This window comes from Gorilla gorilla, chromosome 1 (assembly GCF_029281585.2).
Source record: "Gorilla gorilla gorilla isolate KB3781 chromosome 1, NHGRI_mGorGor1-v2.1_pri, whole genome shotgun sequence".
Lineage (NCBI taxonomy): Eukaryota > Metazoa > Chordata > Mammalia > Primates > Hominidae > Gorilla > Gorilla gorilla.
In genome coordinates this window covers 113214736-113236652 of record NC_073224.2, presented here as the reverse complement: position 1 = coordinate 113236652, position 21917 = coordinate 113214736, and the positions used below count along the sequence as shown (strand labels likewise).

The 21917-nt window shown below is 43.4% G+C and overlaps 1 protein-coding gene across 9 annotated transcripts; it reads right to left on the bottom strand.

Moving 5' to 3' along the window:
* Nucleotides 1-915: 915 nt before the first annotated feature.
* Nucleotides 916-6744, bottom strand: LOC129523454 (tubulin beta-8 chain-like). Of its 9 annotated transcripts, XM_031006472.2 has the most exons (5): nucleotides 3053-3109; nucleotides 2670-2775; nucleotides 2477-2587; nucleotides 1952-1976; nucleotides 916-1867 (listed from the first exon to the last, which is right to left on the bottom strand). In XM_031006472.2, exons 1-5 carry the CDS (start codon nucleotides 3107-3109, stop codon nucleotides 916-918), a joined length of 1251 nt encoding a protein of 416 aa, XP_030862332.2. The 9 variants fall into 9 exon arrangements, with proteins under 9 accessions (XP_030862332.2, XP_063561940.1, XP_055233349.1 ...); XM_063705870.1 differs by lacking the exon at nucleotides 3053-3109 and adding an exon at nucleotides 6736-6744 and having other exon boundaries at nucleotides 916-1976; XM_055377374.1 differs by having other exon boundaries at nucleotides 916-1976; nucleotides 2477-2589; nucleotides 2666-2775.
* Between the last annotated feature and the right edge of the window lie 15173 nt (nucleotides 6745-21917).

The following is a 21917-nucleotide window of genomic DNA, read 5'->3' as shown; positions in this document are numbered from 1 at the left end:
GCCCTCCAGACTGGGGCAGGTCAGACCTCCACTCAGGCGTTTTTCTCACTGGTTGCCACTTGGGGAAGCAGCATTTGTGAGCACATGCCTGTCTCCCCAGGTTCTGTTCATAAACCCCATCTGTGTCTTTGGAGAGACTGCCCCGAAACACTCAGGCCCAGAAACCACCATCTACAGCCCCCAGGACCTAATCCCCTTCTACATAGGGTTCAGTGCATGTGAGCATACACTGGGCTTGATTCCTGCCCAGTAGTCCCTGACAGATATCTCAAGCCCACCTCATTAAGAGAATGAGGCCACACAAACACACCCAGGCTGTCATAGTGATGGAGTGGCTGGGGTCCTACTTGCCCACCCCTCATTGCTGGTTCAGAGCCAGCTGTCTGACCACATTCCTACCCTGAGATGGGTCTTTGGGAACATTGTCCACCAGGGTCACTGACCCCTTTTAAAGTTCCAGAAACAGAGGGCCAGCTGGTCCCCTAGAAGTTTGGCACATGGGAAAAGCCAAAGTTTGCCTTCAGGAATAGGTTTTCCACCACATCGCTGCCCAAGGCCCAGGGCATCCCCAAGTTCACGTGACGCCTGCCTGCCATGTCCACAGCCCATGCTGACCCCTCCTGGAGCCACTGGAATGCTTGTTCCTGGGTATGTGATAAGCCCAGATGGCTTCATCCTTGCAGGACAAATATGCCATCTGGCAGCAGTAGCCAGAGGGCCCATAGAAAGAAGTTGGAGGTGAAACCAGATGCTATGAGAGTACTTTATTAGGCAAAACCGCATGCGATAAAAGTGCTTTAAAATGCAGCAGGAGGAGAGGTGAAGACACAAATGAACAAGTGCATAGTGACACATGGCTGTCAGAACACAGTAAAGAATCCACAGTTTCACAACTTTACCTAGAAAAGGAAAGTTCTAGGCCACCTCCTCCTCAGCATACTCCTCAAACTCCTCCTCCTCCTTGGCCTTGGCATCCTGATGTTGCTGATATTCAGACACCAGGTCGTTTATGTTGCTCTCAGCCTCGGCGAATTCAGTCTCATCCATGCCCTCGTCCGTGTACCAGTGGAGGAAGGCCTTGCCCTTGAACATCGCTGTAAACTGCCCTGAGACATGCTTGAAGAGTTCCTGGATGGCCATATTATTCCCAATGAAAGTGGCTGACCTTTTTAGCCCCCGGGGTGGGATGTCACAGATGGCTGTTTTCACGTTGTTGGGTAGCCAGTCAGCAAAGTAGCTGCTGTTTTTATTTTGAATGTTCAACATTTGTTCATCCACCTCCCTCATGGGCATGCGACCCCTGAAAATGTCAGCCACCATTAGGTAGCGGCCATGACAGGGGTCACAGGCAACTATCATGTTCTTAGCATCAAACATCTGCTGAGTAAGCTCAGCCACGGTCAAGGCCCCGTACTGCTGGCTGCCTCGGCTTGTCAGTGGGGCAAAGCCAGGCATGAAGAAATGCAGCTGGGGAAACGGGACCATGTTCACGGCCAGCTTCTGCAGGTCAGCATTCAGCTGGCCTGGGAAGCGCAGGCACGTGGTGACCCCACTCACAGTAGCAGACACCAGGTGGTTCAGGTCACCATAGGTGGGTGTGGGCAGTTCTAGGGTCCTGGAACATATGTCATATACCACTTCATTATCTATGCAAAAGGTCTCATCCGCATTTTCTATGAGCTGGTGGACTGAGAGGATGGCATTATAGGGCTCTACCATGTTGTCTGACACCTTGGGCGAGGGCAGAATGCTAAATGTGTTTATGATCCTGTCTGGATACTCCTCCCAGATCTTATTAATGAGAAGGGTACCCATCCCAGACCTAGTCCGCCCACCCAGGCAGAGGGCCAGTTGGAAACCCTGCAGGTAGTCACAGCTCTCAGCCTTCTTTCTGACAACTTCCATCACTGACTCCATCAGCTCTGTGCCTTCTGTATAGTATCCTTTGGCCCAGTTGTTTCCGGCCCCACTCTGACCTGTAAGACAGTACAGTCACTCACTCAATGGCCAGGTACACGGTCATCAGTGGTCACCACCATAATGCAAAAAGGGCCAAGAGTCATGTGTGATGTGAGAGCACCATTTGCCCTGTAGGTGGAGCAAAGGAAACCCCTCCCCCAGAGTTACAGGACAGCAGCTTCCCCTGTTAAGAATTAAGTCAGGAGTCAAACCTGAGACAGGCTAACAGACCTCGCCGTAGGTGGCTCCTGCCCATTTTCAGGGAAGGCAGTAGCCACGGCCCAAGCTCAGCTCCCTGCAGGGAGTTTACATCAATAGCTCCTCACCTTGAGGAGACACCTGGGCCTTCCTCCCAAAGCTCGTTTAGAAGAGGCAGATTGAGCGACTCGACTCGGCGGATAGCAGGGTGTTCAAGGGCCCTGGCTCCGCAGTTCCCACAGTGATGACCTTGGGGTACTCCTAGATTTTGAGCTGCCCTGGCTAAGAAGCCGCACCCCAGTCCTCCCCCGCAGCTCACTGAAGATGAAGTTGTCTGGCCTGAAGATCTGCCCGAAGGGCCCCAACCGCACAGAGTCCATGGTGCCCGGCTCCAGATCCATGAGCACAGAGCGGGGCATATACCTGCCACCTGGGTGGGGTGGGAGGGCATGAGCGAGAGGAGGGCCGCCGTTCTCATGAGGGTGGTGGGGGAAGGACGGGGGTCTCCCCGCTGACCTCGTTGTAGTACACTTTGGAGTACTCCAGCTGCAGGTCGCTGTCCCCGTGGTAGTTGCCAGCGGAGTCGATGGCATGTTCATCAGAGATCACCTCCCAGAACTGCCAGAGACCAGAGACGGGAGGGGCCAGACAGGCCAGGGCTGAGTCGTGGAGGCACCCCAGCCCCTCTCCCACCTCCACCCTCATCCGCACCCCCATCCCTAGGCCGCAGTGTCCCTGGGGTCCACCCCGGATGCCTCGCCAGCCGCCCAGTTCCACCGGGTCCCCGGCAGGGAATCCAGGGGCCGCAATGCAGGGGCACCGCCCCGCCACTGCCAACATCTTCCCTGGCCACCCGGCAGGCCCGGGTTGGGCCCTCAGAGCCGCGGCTGCCAACCTTGGTGCCGATCTGGTTCCCGCAATGCCCGGTGTGCGTGAGCACAATCTTCCTCATGGCCAAGGCGGGATTAGGGCGGCAGGCAAAACGCGAGAAGGAGGAGCAAACGCGCAGCGACCCAGCCCGCCTTCCATCAACGCTGAAATAGCCCCTCGTCCACCTCCCTCAGCCTCGGATTCGGCTCCCAGAATAAGCAACAACTTTACTTCACACAGGCGTACCCACCTGTGAATCCCCTGGCGTTGAACGTCTGTCGGACAGCCCAGGTGTTCTTGCTGTGGTCCTTTCCACATTGGGGAAAGCTGCTCAGCTGGAGAACTTGCTTCCACGTCTTTAGTAAGACTAAATCCCTAGCTGAGCTGAAACTGAATTTTCCTCCCATGTGGGTGGGAAAGACTCTTGTTTCTATATTCACAGAGTGCCTTTGCGCCTGTCCTAGATTGATGCTACTTTTTTTAATTGATGAGTCTTTTCATCTATTAGATCTGTGGTTAGGAAAGACCTTCCATATGTTAACTCAACAGGACTTAATTATAAGTTTTACTTTGGAGCCGTTCAAACCCGCAGTAAGCTATGGGTGTTAGAGATAGTCAGGCCTCTGATTTAGCGAGAGTCTTCTTTAGAGTAGGATTAGCCCTTTCACCTTTCTAGAGGACTGCCGTCTCCATGCAGAGTGAAGGTAATATTGAATTCTTAAAGCTGAGGATAGGTGTTGGGATAGGCCTGCTGTGAAATATGGGCCATTGTCACTTTGCAGGCTTTTAGATTACCCAAACTGAGGAGTTATTTATTCTGGTAAAGATTTTTCAGATGGGGTGGAGAATGCCTCGATCTAACCAGTGAAGATATCAGTAAGCATTAGCAAATATTTGAATCTCCTGCAGAAAGGCATCTGGGTAAATTAGAGTTGCCAGTTCTCACCTGGATAGGTTCCTCAATTTTGGACAGGTTTAACTGGAGGAGAAAATTGCTGGCCGTTTGGGCCAGAGCTCACAGGGCTGAGTCACCTGTTTTAGTGTCTTGAAAAGATTTACCCCTATAAACAAATGAGACATTAACAGAAACCAAGAATCCCTTCTAGGGTGAAAAGAATCATGAAAGTGCTGAATTATATTCCTATGATTGGTACTTGGCATTAGTAATTTATTACCATCATTCAGCCAGCCAGAGGGGCCCTGGACTGAAATGCAGTCCCTGGCCCATTTTTGTTCTTCTTCAGAGTGTTCAGGCCCAGTTCTATGTATGCTGACCAGCACACCCATAAGCTCCATTGGCCATTTTAGTGCAGGGGGCTTGGCTGCGACATCTACAAGGGCATTTCCTTTTACATGGTCAGTCTCTCTTTTGATGTCCTCTGCAATTAATTATAGTCACTTTTTGGTAGCAAAGCAGCATTCTAACAAGCTCAAAATTTGAATGATGTTGTATGGAAAAGCCCTTGGGAGTCAGGAGTCCCTACCCATTCCAAATTGCAGCATAAGCATGAAGCACTAAAAAATCATACTTGGAATCAGTGTAAATGTTAACTTTTAAATCCTTTCCGAAATGTAGGGGCTGAGTAAGTTCAATTAACTCAGCTTTTTGAGCTGAGGTCGAGGCCAGCAATGCTTCTTTCTTGATTCTCTTGTGCTGACTACTAATAGCATATCTAGCTCTCCTATTTTCCTGATGCATAAAACAACTTGCCTCTGTTAACCACTCTTCCTTGGGATGGTCAAGGGGCTCATCTCTCTTAAGTCTGGCCTGCTAGAATCAATTTGTTTCATAACCTGTGACATGCTTCGGCTGTGTCCCCAGTCAAATCTTATCTTGAATTTTAGCTCCCATAATCCCTATATATCATGGGAGGGACCCAGTGGGAGGTAATCGAATCAGGGGATGGATCTTTCCCATGCTGTTCTTGTGACAGTGAGTAAGCCTCATGTGATCTGATGGTTTATTTATTTATTTTTGAGACATAGTCTTGCTCTGTTGCTCAGGCCGGAGTGCATTCTCATGATCTAGGCTCACTGCAACCTCTGACTCCTGGGTTCAAGCGATTCTCCTGTCTCAGCCTCCTGAGTAGCTGGGATTACAGGTGCCTACCACCATGCCTAATTTTTGTACTTTTAGTATAGACAGGGTTTCACCATGTTGGCCACGGTGGCCTCGATCTCCTCACCTCAGGTCATCCACTGCCTTGGCCTCCCAAAATCCTGGGATTACAGCTGATGGTTTTATATAGGGGAGTTTCCCTACACAAGCTCTTTTGCCTGCTGCCATGTAAGAGATGTGACTTTGCTCCTCATTTGCCTTCTGCTATGAGTGTGAGGCCTCCCCAACCATGTGGAACTGTGAGTCAATTAAACCTCTTTTCTTTATAAATTACTCAGCCTCAGATATGTCTTTATTAGCAGCATGAGAACAGACTAATACAACCTGTATGCTAGAAAGGCTAGAAGCTCCTGTGGACTCTGGCAGATAAGTAGCTGGGTTTATGGTTTGGCAGGCTTTAAGGGTTATATCTAGAGTGTCTAGCAATAAGACCTGATACTTTCATAAAGGTTCTCCTATTATCCACTGCTGCCCTTTAGCTTCTAGGAGCACCTTCCCTTGGTGTGGGGTCAAAAACCTGTAGGTGCTGTTCTAATGTTAGTTTATTAGCTTTGCCTACTAGAAAAGTGGCAGCAGCAATAGCTCTAAGACATCAAGGCCACCCTGAGGCCACCTGGTCTATCTGCTTAGAAAATTAGGCTACTGGACTTGGAATGCCCCAAGTTTTGGGACAAGATTACCCAAGACCTATGCCTTGCTTTTTGGTCACATAAAGAAAAAATGGTTCATCCAACTTGGGTACTCCCATGGCTGCAGCAGAGCCCAATTTCTCCTTGAGAGTATTGAAGTTTTGCTTGAAGTTCTCATTACGTTCTAGGTGCTCTAAATCTTTCCCTTTAGTGTATCATATAAAGGCTTGGCTACATTCCCAAATCTGGGCACCCATAAGCAGCAGTACCCAGCCATCTCCTAAAGAAACCCACAGTCATTTCTTGGACAGGGACCCTTGGGTGACTAAAATAACTTTTTTATCTTCTATGGATGCTGATCAGTTCCAGAGTTTCAGACAGATTCCAAATATTTAAGTCTTTCAGTCAAAATCTGAGCCCTGTGTGGTGATGCCCTATATCTGCAAGTTCCCAGGAAATTTAACAACTTAACAGTATTATTATGAGTCTTCTTTAGTTGGGCTAGCAATGAACAAGTCACCTACATACTGAATAATTGTGTCCCTTTCCAATTGTAGATTTCTTAAGTCCTTAGCTAGGGCATTTTCAAATAAGCAGGGACTATCCCAGAACCCTTCAGAGATGACTGTCCAGGTTAGTTTTGAGGCTGAATGTGTATCTGGATCATTCCATTCAAAGGCAAACATATTATGAATCTGGATGCATTGAGATCCAGAAAAGTGCATCTTTCAGATATAAGAATGTAAACCAGCTTGCATCCCCTGGGACTTGGTAAGTATTGGGGACAATGAGGTGTACGGAGACAACTGCATTTCTTAATGCTCTAAGGGTTCTGACAAATCTGTACTTGCCATTAGGCTTTTTATCTGGTAACATGCGAGTATTGTAAGGAGACTCTCATGGCCTTAATAACTCATATGGCAAGAATTTGGCAATAAGGGGTTGAATTTCCCCTTATGCTTCTTGCCTTAAAATGTATTGTCTCTTCTGAGGGTGAGGAGCACTAGGCTGAAGTTGGATTTGAATGAGGGAGGTGTTTAGGGCATTTCCCAGAGCTTGTGTGGCCCAAACCGCAAGATTTACTTGAGACAACACCTCAGGTGGTAAATGTGACAGCTCATTCTTAACTTATTTTTTCCCCTGAGGGGTCAGGAACAAAAGTAACACTTTCTATGCTTTATAATCTGTGAAGGTGACCATGACTTGGTCTCCTGAGTCAATAAACCTCTCCCCAGTAAGAAGTCAGGCAATCAGACAGTACTAAAAAGGCAGGCGAGAAACCTAGAGGCTCTGGAGGACAACTTATAAGATATGAAAAGCAGTGTTTTTGGGCTTGTCCATCATGAGAAGACAGGAGCCCATTGCACTGAATCAGGACAGAGTAATCTGCTCCCATACCTAATACGAAGTTAATACTCCTACCTGCAACTTCAAGAGTCACCTGAGTCTCCTCCATCTCTCGATAGCTAATAGGCCAATGGGAGCGGATGTAGGAAGTGTCAGGTCCTCCCACTTTTGAGTCTGCTGGGCTCTGTTGATGGCTCCTTTGGAAGAACAGTGCATTTCCTTCAGCAGTGGCCGACCTTCCTACAGAAGGCACATTGATTTATATCCAAGGCACAGTGGCCCAGAGGCACAGACTGGGACTTTCCCCTTCTCACTTCCTCTGTGACGGCCAGGGGTTAAGGGGCTGCCTCTGAAGTGGTGGAGAGCACAAGGCTGCAGCTAGAAGCTGGGCCTCTTGGAAGATTTGCTTTATTTTCTGTTTTCTCTGCCCTATTCCTGTGATGCAAAACTGCAAAATCCAAGTCTGAAATCTGATCCATGGGAGTCTGGAAGCCTACGGCTGCTTTTGGTAGCTTCCTATAGATATCAGAAGCAGATTGGGCTATAAAATAAACTCCTAGCAATGCCTGTCCCTTCTTGGAGTCAGGGTCAGTGTTAGTGTATTTCCTCAAGGTCTAAATTATCCACCGTTGTAATAAGGCTAGGTTTTCATCTTTTCCCTGAGTAATTTTCCAGAGTTTATAAAAATTAAAATGCTTTATCGCACTTTTTTTTTATTCCTTCAAGGAATCAAATGATTATAATTTTTTCTCTCTATATCCCACTTTCTTCCTAATTCATTTGTCTTTTCTAGATTCTAGTTCTTTTGGGTCCTAGTTGGGCACTGTTGTGCCTCCTACTTGATAGGTGTCATGCCCCTGGTTGCAGGCTGCCACCCTATTAGCATGTGCTCTAGCCACTCCCATAATGCACTGTATTTCTACCATGCAGCAGGTAAACGTAAATATATCCAAATCCTGCCTGGTCAGATCATATATCAAGGTTAGCCTCTTAAATTTGTCTATCAATTTTCCCAGAACCTCTGAAAACTGTTTTAGTTTTTCCTTGCATATGGCTAATTCAGACATAGAAAAGGGTACATATATCTATATAGTGTGGGGAAAAGAAAGAGAGATCAGACTGTTACTGTGTCTATGTAGAAAGAAGTAGACATAAGACACTCCATTTTGTTCTGTACTAAGAAAAATTCTTCTGCCTTGAGATGCTGTTAATCTGTAACCCTAGCCCCAACCCTGTGCTCACAGAAACGTGCTGTGTCAACTCAAGGTTTAATGGATTTAGGGATATGCAGGATGTGCTTTGTTAAACAAATGCTTGAAGGCAGCATGCTTGTTAAAAGTCATCACCGCTCCCTACTCTCAAGTACCCAGGGACACAAAACACTGTGGAAGGCTGCAGGGACTTCTGCCAAGAAAAGCCAGATATTGTCCAAGGTTTCTCCCCATGTGATAGTCTGAAACATGGCCTCATGGGAAGGGAAAGACCTGACCATCCCCCAGCCTGACACCTATAAAAGGTCTGTGCTGAGGAGGATTAGTAAAAGAGGAAGGCCTCTTTGCAATTGAGATAAGACGAAGCCATCTGTGTCCTGCTTGTCCCTGGGCAATGGAATGACTCAATGTAAAGCCCGATTGCATATTCCATCTACTGAGATAGGAGAAAACTGCCTTAGGGCTGGAGGTGAGACATGCTGGAGGCAATACTGCTGTTTAAGGCATTGAGATGTTTATGTATATGCACATCAAAAGCACAGCAATTTTTTCTTTACCTTGTTTATGATGCAGAGATATTTGTTCACATGTTTTCTTGCTGACCCTCTCTCCACTATCACCCTATTGTCCTGCCACATCCCCGTCTCCGAGAAATGCCCAATAATGATCAATAAATACTAAGGAAACTCAGACTGGTGCCGGCGCGGGTCCTCCATATGCTGAGCACTGATGCCCTGGGCCCACTTTTTCTCTATACTTTGTCTCTGTGTCTCTTTTCACAAGTCTCTCATTCCACCTGATGAGAAACACCCACAGATGTCGAGGGGCAGGCCACCCCTTCAATATAGTGTCCCTATTATCCTCTGTCACTTCCCAGAGAGGGCAAGCATTCAACTTTGCCAGCTGGTAAGAGGCCCACTGCATGTTGTTCTGGTGAAGCTCTGGTGTTTCGATAGTGGGGTATGTACGTAAGACAGGACTCAAAGGGCAGGGAGAAGATGATGACTGGACACTAGATAGCCCTGGAAAACTAGAAGAAATTAATAACATGTTGCACACCTCACCTGAACTGGAAGTAGGAACTAGAAGAGAGGAAAAAAAACAATCAAAACAGGTACAAAATGTAACAAAACCAAAGGACCATGTGAGGTGAAATTTAAAATGAGAAAAATGTCCACATTACTTTGGTCAATGCAACTGCTGGGAAATAGTAACTCAGCACCTGAGAGCTAAATAATTCTACAGGACTAAATATATATTCTGGTACCCAAGGGGAAAATGACATCATAGAGAGGTTAGGTCTATTAAAACATATTTGTAGATGTGTAGGTTTAAAAAAATGCTTTTAGAGATGGGAAGAGAAAAAAACTCATTTGTTTAACAAGTTCTGTTGGGTGTTTTTCACTAAAACAGAAACATCATATGTTTATAACACTGAGGATGTAAATTGCAGTACATTTCAAATTACTTGAGAAACTAAAGAAAATATCTGTTTCAGGTCACTGAATAATTCATTCTTATTTAGTGTTTGTCCCTAATTTCTGTGATTTTATGAATAATTCAGAGCAATGATTTTACCTTTCTTTACAGCTGTATTTGGCAAATGTCCACATTATTTTTGTTGCAAAGATGCAGCCAAGTTTCTTAGAATAGGAACAATGTTTAGAATGTATTTTTTCCATAATGAAAAATATTATGAAAGGGGAAACTAAGATATAGCTTACACAGTTCTCTATTGTGATAACTAAAACAGACTTAGCCTCAAGTAAAACTGACATCTTGCTAACTGTTGGTGGTGGAGAAGAAAGAAGACAACACTGAACCAGACTGGGGAAAGATGAATTCAAATTAATTAGAGATTTGTCACCCAAAGCAAAACAAATTCAAGCTTGAACTGAGTTGATATTGATAGTTATTATGAACTGCAAATCCCTCAAATTCATATGTTGAAATCCTAACTCTCAATGTATTGGTATTAGGAGGCAAACCTTTGGGAGGTAATTAAGTCATGAAGATGAAACCCTCATCGAAGGAAAGTAGCTACTGAAACTTGAGACCAAAACCACTAGCTAACATTAGTATGTCAATCCAAAACATTTGGGACAGTAATGAAGATACAGCAAATGAATTGTTTTAATATATAATCAAGGCAAAGTTATCATCAGAATTATAGGAAAAAATTCACTAAATTTGGTTTATGAGAAATTCATGATTCATTGTATACCTTGATACTGGGCTTAAAGCAGCAATCCTAATTCCAGATCTACCTTCAAGTCTGGGTCAGCATTCCCAAATGCTGCCAGTTTCATGTCAGGACTGGCTAATATTGAAGGTAACTGAGCATTGCTAATGTCTGACTGGAGCTGAAAGAGGCCAAAAGCAGGGTAATAACTTTGGGAAAACTGACCTGGTGTTAACTTCCATACCTTCCATTTCAAATGGGAAAGTACTGCAATTAGAAGCTATTAGTAGTCTTAACTAATAACTTGTGGATAATTCCTTATTTTTTTCTTTTTTTAAGAGTCAGGGTCTCACTCTGTCACCTAGGCTGGAGTGCAGTGGTGCAATTGTTATGGAATCTTTGGGGTGTCGATTTTCTGGTTGGAAAACTCTTGTTGGTGGCATCTTTGCCAGAGTTCTTGTCCTGCATCCAGGAAGAATGGTGTAGGTAGAAAAGTGAAAGGTTAAAGGAGAGGAGCTTTATTAAGTGTTAGAACAGCTCAGAGGAGACCCATAGTGGGTATCTCCTCTCTAGGTTGTTCTGTCAAGTGTTCAGCTCTCAGCAGAAAGGGAAACCCTGGAGAGGGTTGCTCCTGTCTGCAGCTGGTAGTTCCCAGACATCTCTGCAAGTCCCTGAAGCATTCAGTAGAGAAAGTAGCTGGCCCTCCCATTGTCTCCAGCTATCAGCAGAAAGAATAGCTCCTTCCTGCCTCTAGTCTTCCCTCCTCTGTCTTCTGCCTTGTTCTGGCTGAGTCCCAGGCTTTTATGGATGTCAGAGGGGAGGAAGTGTATGCCCATTGGTCCATGGGCAGCCATGGGAGGGCCCAGGAAAAAGCACCATGTGTTTTGCCTCCAGTCTGCAGGACTGGCAGCCTAGCCTGCAGGTGGGGCTTCACTGGGGACCCATCCCCTTCCACCCAGGAGCCTGTCTGCCTCCCACAGCCATCCATGGCACCCAGGCTGCTGGCATCAAGGGACACTTGCAGGCCAGTTCCCAGCCGCCCTCGGACCCCCTCAGCTTCCCCTCCCATGCTCCTGCTCCTCGGTGTCCAAAGTCCAGAGGGGGCTGAGGTGGCAGGGGACTGGCATGTCAACACTGCTTCCAATGTTTGCACACCTGGCAATGACAGCACCCTGCTGGGTCCCGACCCCACTCTGAGATCAGAACACAGAGCCAGGAGGTGGGAGAGATCAGGGAGCAGGAGGAGGTGCCTCCAAGCCTGCAAGGGGCAAGGGGGGCATTCCCAATCTCCCCAAGAATGCAGGGATGCCTGAGTCTGCATCATTGGTTTGGGTGGCTGGGTGGTGGCCTGGGGTGGGGACAGAGAAGGGGAGTTGGATGAACTCCTGTCTGCTCCATGGAGTGGGAGGTCCAGGTCTACAGCTACAGCTGCAGTTTGGGCAGCTGCAGCAGCATCCAGGGAGCTCCCATTCCAACTCAGAAGGGTCAGGGCTCCCACTTGTCCCCATCCTGCCAACCCTAGGGGGCATACAACCCTGGCCACACCTCTCCCCTGCAGCTGGCATGATGTCAGCAGCCGCTGCCATCACAATTATAGCTTATTGTAGCCTCAAACTCCTGGGCCCAAGTGATCTTTTTACCTCAGTCTCCCCAGTAGCTGGGGCCACAGGCATGTGCTACAATGCCCATCTAATTGTTTTGTTGTTGTTGTTGTTGTTGTTGTTGTTTTTTGTGGAGACGGTGGTCTGGCCGTATTGCCCAGGTTAATCTCTAATTCCTGGACTTAAGCAGTCTTCATGCCTCATCCTCCTACGTGGCTGGGATTACAGGCATGAGCGACTGTACCCAGATCCTGATAAATCCTTTCTTAATCAAAGTCTTCATCAGCAGCCTTACTTACCACAATCTTCCCAGATGATCTCGAGTATCCAAGGAAACTAAAAGTAGCTACTGCTGACAAAACTGTTGGGTTCCCTGATATTGTGCAAGAATAAAATTATGCTAGGTCTTCCGTTAACTAGCTCTTTTTCTGTAACAGTCTTTTTCTATGTATTAATTAAAACTGATGCAACTTTTTAAAGAACTGTGCCTAGAAACTTTCTCCCTTCCCTGTCAGAATTAATGTATTATTTATCCATTTAAAGGACTATATAAGTAGGACATGGTTTGGGTGTACAGCAGCACTTACAATCATTTACTTTGTAGTTCAGTGATTTCTGTGTGCTTCTGACTTGTATATGCTTTCAGCCCTTGTAGATGTAGTGGTGGTAGTTTTCCCAACTTAAATTTATCTTTATCATCCACCTTTATCCATAGTCCTCCTCGTGATTAGCACATTGTCAATAAATATTTACTAAGCTGAACTGAAAGTTTTTATTATGCATAAATACTAAGATATCCATGTCCATGGTCATGCAGGACAGCAGAAGATAATTTTTTTTTTACCAGTGTATCTATTGCTAACAATTGCTTCAAGTTCAGGAGCCAACTCATGTATTAGACATGTAAATCTTGTGAAAATTTTCATATTGGAAACAGCATGTAGCAAGTGAAAACAGAACTAAATAAATCCTTTAATTTATCACAGTCCCTTCAAAGTATGAATTCTTCTAGCATTACATCAAATTTGATAAAATCCAAAAATATTTTATCTCAATAGTTTAAAAGTGTTGATGCTGTATACATTGAGTTATTGTACAATTGAATAGAACCCACATTCAAAGTTTTTCCTATGTTAAAATTAAATAGTTCTCTCTGTGATTCTTTCTGTTTGCAGTTCTTCTCATTTCATTGTTAGAATTTGCCTCTACTAATGTAATACATTTGGCATTGCAGACGTTCTGATCTTTTCAAATGCGTATTTTGACAGGTGCCTTAAACATTCATCCTTGGTTTGTGCTGTGGGCTGAAAGTTTATATCTCTCCAAAATTCATATATTGAAATCTAGTTCCTAATATGTTTGTGTTAAGATGTGAGGCCAGGCTGGACACAGTGGCTCACACCTGTAATCCCAGCACTTTGGGAGGCTGAAGTGGACAGATCACGAGGTCAGGAGCTCAAGACCAGCCTAGCCAACATGGTAAAACCCCATCTCTACTAAAAATACAAAAGTTAACCAGGTGTCATGGCACATGCCTGTAATCCCAGCTACTCAGGAGGCTGAGGCAGGAGAATTGTTTGAAAGTGGGAAGCAGAGGTTGCAGTGAGCTGAGATCGTGCCGCTGCACTCCAGCCTGGGCAACAGAGCAAGACTCTATCTCAATAAATAAATAAATAAATAAATAAATAAATAAATAAATAAATAAGGGAGGTCTTTGGGATATGAGTAGGTTAAGGGGGTTGGGGAGCCGTCATGAATGGGTTAGTCCCCTTATAAAAGAACCCATAGGGAGCTACTTTGCCCCTTTTGCCCTTGTGCCAAGTGAAGATGCAGCAGTAAGTTTGAGAAACAAACCTCACCAGGTAACAACTCTGCTGACACCTTGATCTTGGACTTCCCAACCCCCAGAACTGAGAATAATAAATTTGGTTTATAAATTACCCAGTCTAAGGTAATTTGTTACAGCAGTCCAAATGGACTCAAACAGGTTGTAAACACTTGAAAAATGAGTATCTGTATTGAATCGCATATTTTAGCCAAAGTTTTCTTGTAGAAATACAGCCTATGGCCAAAGAATTAATAGCTGACTCTCATTTGAATGGCCAAGATTTGCTCTCTATTTCCAGTATTTTATTTTTGTGCCTGTATGTTGGACACAGGCAAATTTTTACAAAACAAACCAGAAAAGTTCAATAGTCTTTCATTCTCTGCTTTCACTAACTTCTTTTAAGTATATTTCAACAATTATCTTACTATTGTCACCTGTAGATTAAGCATACTGTTATAAACACTCTATTTCTATTTATTCAAAGCTTGAATTGAGCTAGCTGCTAGTAACATCTTTTAATTAGCATTGCAACCATACTCACCTACCATATTTTTCCCTCTCCTTTGATTTCTGGGCCATTACTCACTTTCACAATTTGTATGTGACCCACAATTCTATACCTACTTTTGCCTTACCTTAAAATATTTTTTGATTTAATACATTTACAATTTTTCTCCTTTTGCTTTTGGAATTTTATTACTATCATGGGGGTTTTCTTTTCCTTTTTCAAGAGTTTCTCAAAATTCTTGACCAAAGCCCTATCCCCTGAAGTGAGTAATATTCTTCATTGTATTACCGCATCACATGTTTACATGTGGCTAAAGTAAGAAACACTACTCGTGTTCTGTAGCTAATTGATAATTGTTAAAATAAACTTAACAATTGATAACAAATTATAGAAAATGATTATTTTAAGTTTCTTTATACTTGTAATATTTGTAAATAATATGAGTCATCACCTCTTTCTGTAGCTAATTGTATAGGGAACACATGCAGTTAGTGGCATGTTTCTTAACACATTTCTCATATCAAGAATAACAAATACAATGCAGTGGGGAGTGGAGAAAAGAAATTAAGTGTGGCTACATCTGCAAGTAACAATTGCAGCCACTTTGTCAAGGGTAAACAATCGTCAATGAGCTATACAGATTGTTTGTCACCAGAATAACTGAATCAAGCGGTTCCAACTCATTAATTTTTTTCATTCCCATATACCTGAACATCTGGGACATGAAGAAATAGTGTGTATGTGTTAATAGGCAAAGTTGTAGTAATGAATTCTACCTATTAGAAGCAGTTATCTATTTTCCTCTTACTATCTAATTTTTACACAAAAATACTTCCGATGAATATTCACAGAAACTCAGAAAGAAGTATGGCATAAACTAATATGAAAGTAATGTAGTAATGGCAGAAAGTTACAGCTTAAAAGTTTTTACAGTGGGAAGATTATTGTAATAATGAGAGCTATGTATAAGTTTGTTTTGAAATCATAATGTACAGCTAGAGTATAATGCTCAAAAATTTCTTTTCTTTTATTATTATACTTTAAGTTTCAGGGTACATGTGCACATTGTGCAGGTTAGTTACATATGTATACATGTGCCATGCTGGTGCACTGCACCCACTAAAACTAACTCGTCATCTAGCATTAGGTATATCTCCCAATGCTAGCCCTCCCACCTCCCCAACCCCACAACAGTCCGCAGAGTGTGATGTTGCCCTTCCTGTGTCCGTGTGATCTCATTGTTCAATTCCCACCTATGAGTGAGAATATGTGGTGTTTGGTTTATTGTTCTTGCGATAGTTTACTGAGAATGATGATTTCCAATTTCATCCATGTCCCTACAAAGGACATGAACTCATCATTTTTTATGGCTGCATAGTATTCCATGGTGTATATGTACCACATTTTCTTAATCCAGTCTATCATTGTTGAACATTTGGGTTGGTTCCAAGTCTTTGCTATTGTGAATAGTGCTGCAATAAACATACGTGTGCATGTGTCTTTATAGCAGCATGATTTAGAGTCCTTTGGGTGTATACCCAGTAATGGGATGGCTGTGTCAAATGGTATTTCTAGTTCTAGATCCCTGAGGAATTGCCACACTGACTTCCACAATGGTTGAACTAGTTTACAGTCCCACCAACAGTGTAAAAGTGTTCCTATTTCTCCACATCCTCTCCAGCACCTGTTGTTTCCTGACTATTTAATGATTGCCATTCTAACTGGTGTGAGATGGTATCTCATTGTGGTTTTGATTTGCATTTCTCTGATGGCCAGTGATGATGAGCATTTTTTCATGTGTTTTTTGGCTGCATAAATGTCTTCTTTTGAGAAGTGTCTGTTCATGTCCTTTGCCCACTTTTTGATGGGGTTGTTTGTTTTTTTCTTGTAAATTTGTTTGAGTTCATTGTAGATTCTGGATATTAGCCCTTTGTCAGATGAGTAGGTTGCAAAAATTTTCTCCCATTTAGTAGGTTGCCTGTTCACTCTGATGGTAGTTTCTTTTGCTGTACAGAAACTCTTTAGTTTAATTAGATCCCATTTGTCAGTTTTGTCTTTTGTTGCCATTGCTTTTGGTGTTTTAGACATGAAGTCCTTGCCCATGCCTATGTCCTGAATGGTATCGCCTAGGTTTTCTTCTAGGTTTTTTTGTGGTTTTAGGTCTAACTTTTAAGTCTTTAATCCATCTTGAATTAATTTTTGTACAAGGTGTAAGGAAGGGATCCAGTTTCAGCTTTCTACATATAGCTAGCCAGTTTTCCCAGCACCATTTATTAAATAGGGAATCCTTTCCCCATTGCTTGTTTTTGTCAGGTTTGTCAAAGATCAGATAGTTGTAGATATGTGGCATTATTTCTGAGGGCTCTGTTCTGTCCCATCGATCTATATCTCTGTTTTGGTACCAGTACCATGCTGTTTTGGTTACTGTAGCCTTGTAGTATAGTTTGAAGTCAGGTAGCGTGATGCCTCCAGCTTTGTTCTTTTGGCTTAGGATTGACTTGGTGATGCGGGCTCTTTTTGGGTTCCATATGAACTTTAAAGTAGTTTTTTCCAATTCTGTGAAGAAAGTCATTGGTAGCCTGATGGGGATGGCATTGAATCTGTAAATTACCTTGGGCAGTAAGGCTATTTTCACGATATTGATTCTTCGTACCCATGAGCATGGAATGTTCTTCCATTTGTTTCTATCCTCTTTTATTTCGTTGAACAGTGGTTTGTAGTTCTCCTTGAAGAGGTCCTTCACATCCCTTGTAAGTTGGATTCCTAGGTATTTTATTCTCTTTGAAGCAATTGTGATTGGGAGTTCACTCATGATTTGGCTCTCTGTCTGTTACTGGTGTATAAGAATGCTTGTGATTTTTGTACATTGATTTTGTATCCTGAGACTTTGCTGAAGTTGCTTATCAGCTTAAGGAGATTTTGGGCTGAGACAATGGGGTTTTCTAGATATACAATCATGTCATCTGCAAACGGGGACAATTTGACTTCCTCTTTTCCTAATTGAATACCCTTTATTTCCTTCTCCTGCCTAATTGCCCTGTCCAGAACTTCCAACGCTATGTTGAATAGAAGTGGTGAGAGAGGGCATCCCTGTCTTGTGCCAGTTTTCAAAGGGAATGCTTCCAGTTTTTGCCCATTCAGTATGATATTGGCTGTGGGTTTGTCATAGATAGCTCTTATTATTTTGAAATACATCCCATCAATACCTAATTTATTGAGAGATTTTAGCATGAAGGGTTGTTGAATTTTGTCAAAGGCTTTTTCTGCATCTATTGAGATTATCATGTGGTTTTTGTCTTTGGTTCTGTTTATATGCTGGATTACATTTATTGATTTGCATATATTGAACCAGCCTTGCATCCCGGGGATGAAGCCCACTTGATCATGGTGGATAAGCTTTTTGATGTGCTGCTGGATTCGTTTTGCCAGTATTTTATTGAGGATTTTTGCATCAATGTTCATCAAGGATATTGGTCTAAAATTCTCTTTTTTGGTTGTGTCTCTGCCCGGCTTTGGTATCAGAATGATGCTGGCCTCATAAAATGAGTTAGGGAGGACTCCCTGTTTTTCTATTGATTGGTATAGTTTCAGAAGGAATGGTACCAGTTCCTCCTTGTACCTCTGGTAGAATTCAGCTGTGAATCCATCTGGTCCTGGACTCTTTTTGGTTGGTAAGCTATTGATTATTGTCACAATTTCAGATCCTGTTATTGGTCTATTCAGAGATTCAACTTCTTGCTGGTTTATTCTTGGGAGAGTGTATGTGTTGAGGAATTTATCCATTTCTTCTAGATTTTCAAGTTTATTTGCGTACAGGTGTTTGTAGTATTCTCTGATGGTAGTCTGTATTTCTGTGGGATCAGCAGTGATTTCCCCTTTATCATTTCTTATTGCATCTATTTGATTCTTCTCTCTCCTTTTCTTTATTAGTCTTGCTAGTGGTCTATCTATTTTGTTGATCCTTTCAAAAAACCAGCTCCTGGATTCATTAATTTTTTGAAGGGTTTTTTGTGTCTCTATTTCCTTCATTTCTGCTCTGATTTTAGTTATTTCTTGCCTTCTGCTAGCTTTTGAATGTGTTTGCTCTTGCTTTTGTAGTTCTTTTAATTGTGATGTTAGGGTGTCAATTTTGGATCTTTCATGCTTTCTCTGTGGGCATTCAGTGCTATAAATTTCCCTCTACACACTGCTTTGAATGTGTCCCAGAGATTCTGGTATGTTGTGTCTTTGTTCTCATTGGTTTCAAAGAACATCTTTATTTCTGCCTTCATTTCGTTATGTACCCAGTAGTCATTCAGGAGCAGGTTGTTCAGTTTCCATGTAGTTGAGCGGTTTTGAGTGAGATTCTTAGTCCTGAGTTCTAGTTTGATTGCACTGTGGTCTGTGAGATAGTTTGTTATAATTTCTGATCTTTTACATTTCTTGAGGAGTGCTTTACTTCCTACCATGTGGTCAATTTTGCAATAGGTGTGGTGTGGTGCTGAAAAAAATGTATATTTTGTTGATTTGGGGTGGAGAGTTGTGTAGATGTCTATTAGGTCAGCTTGGTGCAGAGCTGAGTTCAATTCCTGGGTATCCTTGTTGACTTTCTGTCTCGTTGATCTGTGTAATGTTGACAGTGGGGTGTTAAAGTCTCCTATTATTATTGTGTGGGAGTCTAAGTCTCTTTGTAGGTCACTCAGGACTTGCTTTATGAATCTGGGTGCTCCTGTGTTGGGTGCATATATATTTAGGATAGTTAGCTCTTCTTGTTGAATTGATCCCTTTACCATTATATAATGGCCTTCTTTGTCTCTTTTGATCTTTGTTGGTTTAAAGTCTGTTTTATCAGAGACTAGGATTGCAACCCCTGCCTTTTTTTGTTTTCCCTTTGCTTGGCAGCTCTTCCTCCATCCTTCTATTTTGAGCCTATGTGTGTCTCTGCATGTGAGATGTGTTTCCTGAATATGCACACTGATGGGTCTTGACTCTTTATCCAATTTGCCAGTCTTTGTCTTTTAATTGGAGCACTTAGTCCATTTACCTTTAAAGTTAATATTGTTATGTATGAATTTGATCCTGTCATTATGTTGTTAGCTGGTTATTTTGCTCGTTAGTTGATGGAGTTTCTTCCTAGTCTCGATAGTCTTTACATTTTTGCATGATTTTGCAGCGGCTGGTACCGGTTGTTACTTTCCATGTTTAGCGCTTCCTTCAGGAGCTCTTTTAGGGTAGACCTGGTGGTGACAAAATCTCTCAGCATTTGCTTGTCTGTAAAGTATTTTATTTCTCCTTCACTTATGAAGCTTAGTTTGGCTGGATATGAAATTCTGTGCTGAAAATTCTTTTCTTTAAGAATGTTGATTATTGGCCCCCAGTCTCTTCTGGCTTGTAGAGTTTCTGCCGAGAGATCCGCTGTTACTCTGATGGGCTTCCCTTTGAGGGTAACCCGACCTTTCTCTCTGGCTGCCCTTACCATTTTTTCCTTCATTTCAACTTTGGTGAATCTGACAATTGTTTGTCTTGGAGTTGCTCTTCTTGAGGAGTATCTTTGCAGCGTTCTCTGTATTTCCTGAATCTGAATGTTAGCCTGCCTTGCTAGATTGGGGAAGTTCTCCTGGATAATATCCTGCAGAGTGTTTTCCAACTTGGTTCCATTCTCCCCGTCACTTTCAGGTACACCAATGAGACGTAGATTTGGTCTTTTCACATAGTCCCATATTCCTTGGAGGCTTTGCTCGTTTCTTTTTATTCTTTTTTCTCTAAACTTCCCTTCTCGCTTCATTTCATTCATTTCATCTTCCATCACTGATACCCTTTCTTCCAGTTGTTCTTATGGGCTCCTGAGGCTTCTGCATTCTTCACGTAGTTTCAAGCCTTGGTTTTCAGCTCCATCAGCTCCTTTAAGCACTTCTCTGTATTGGTTATTCTAGTTATAGATTCTTCTAAATTTTTTTCGAAGTTTTCAACTTCTTTGCCTTTGGTTTGAATATCCTCCCGTAGCTTGGAGTAATTTGATCGTCTGAAGCCTTCTTCTCTGAGCTCGTCAAAGTCATTGTCCGTCCAGCTTTGTTCCGTGGCTGGTGAGGAACTGTGTTCTTTTGGAGGAGAAGAGGTGCTCTGCTTTTTAGAGTTGCCAGTTTTTCTGTTCTGTTTTTTCCCCATCTTTGTGGTTTTATCTACTTTTGGTCTTTGATGATAGTGATGTACAGATGGGTTTTTGGTGTGGATGTCCTTTCTGTTTGCTAGTTTTCCTTCTAACAGACAGGACCCTCAGCTGCTGGTCTGTTGGAGTACCCTGCCGTGTGAGGTGTCAGGGTGCCCCTGCTGGGGGGTGCCTCCCAGTTAGGCTGTTTGGGGGTCACGGGTCAGGGACCTACTTGAGGAGGCAGTCTGTCAGTTCTCAGATCTCCAGCTGCGTTCTGGGAGAAACACTGCTCTCTTCAAAGCTGTCAGACAGGGACATTTAAGTCTGCAGAGGTTACTGCTGTCTTTTTGTTTGTCTGTTCCCTGCCCCCAGAGGTGGAGCCTACAGAGGCAGGCAGGCCTCCTTGAGCTGTGGTGGGCTCCACCCAGTTGGAGCTTCCCGGGTGCTGTGTTTACCTAAGCAAGCCTGGGCAATGGTGGGTGCCCCTCCCCCAGCCTCGCTGCTGCCTTGCAGTTTGATCTCAGACTGCTGTGCTAGCAGTGAGACTCCGTGGGCTTAGGACCCTCCGAGCCAGGTGCAGGATATAATCTCATGGTGCATCATTTTTTAAGCCCCTTGGAAAAGTGCAGTATTCGGGTGGGAGTGACCCGATTTTGCAGGTGCCGTCCATCACCCCTTTCTTTGACTAGGAAAGGGAACTCCCTGACCCCTTGTACTTCCCAAGTGAGGCAATGCCTCACCCTGCTTCGGCTCGCACACGGTGCGCACACCCACTGACCTACACCCACTGTCTGGCACTCCCTAGTGAGATGAACCCGTTAACTCAGATGGAAATGCAGAAATCACCCGTCTTCTGTGTCGCTCACGCTGGGTGCTGTAGATGGTAGCTGTTCCTATTCGGCCATTTTCCAAACTCTCCTAATTTACATTTTTCTAGTGAATAATAATGTTGATCATTTCATATGCTTACTGGGCATTTGCATATCTTCTTTGGTGAAGTGTTTGTTCAAATGTTTCCCTACTTTAAAGTTTTACAAATTTAAAATTATTTTATATTCTGCTAATGTTTTACAACTGAAGTTCACAAAACACTGAAAGGGTTAATTCAGACACACTGGCAGAAACTGCAGTCTGTGATAATCTATATATATTACTTACCAATAATTGGTACAGAGTTGTGATTATTGATTAAGAAGCCTGAGAAAGAACTAGGACAAAGCACTTCTGAGCCTTTAGATAACTTATTTTCTTGGACTGGATTTGCCAAAACAAAACTGATCTTTGGCTATATGTTTTTTGGTCGTATGTCAAAGAATAATATCCTTAGGAGATAATTCC

Bases quoted from the DNA above. Each gene is read 5' to 3' on its own strand.
- LOC129523454 (XM_055377374.1), bottom strand. From the start codon at position 3,109: ATGAGGAAGATTGTGCTCACGCACACCGGGCATTGCGGGAACCAGATC. The intron at 2,590-2,665 runs GGAGACCCCCGT...CCCACCCCACCC, and splicing joins TACTACAACGAGGTCAGCGG to AGGTGGCAGGTATATGCCCC. The intron at 1,977-2,476 runs GTGAGCTGCGGG...ACTGTCTTACAG, and splicing joins GCCAGACAACTTCATCTTCA to GTCAGAGTGGGGCCGGAAAC.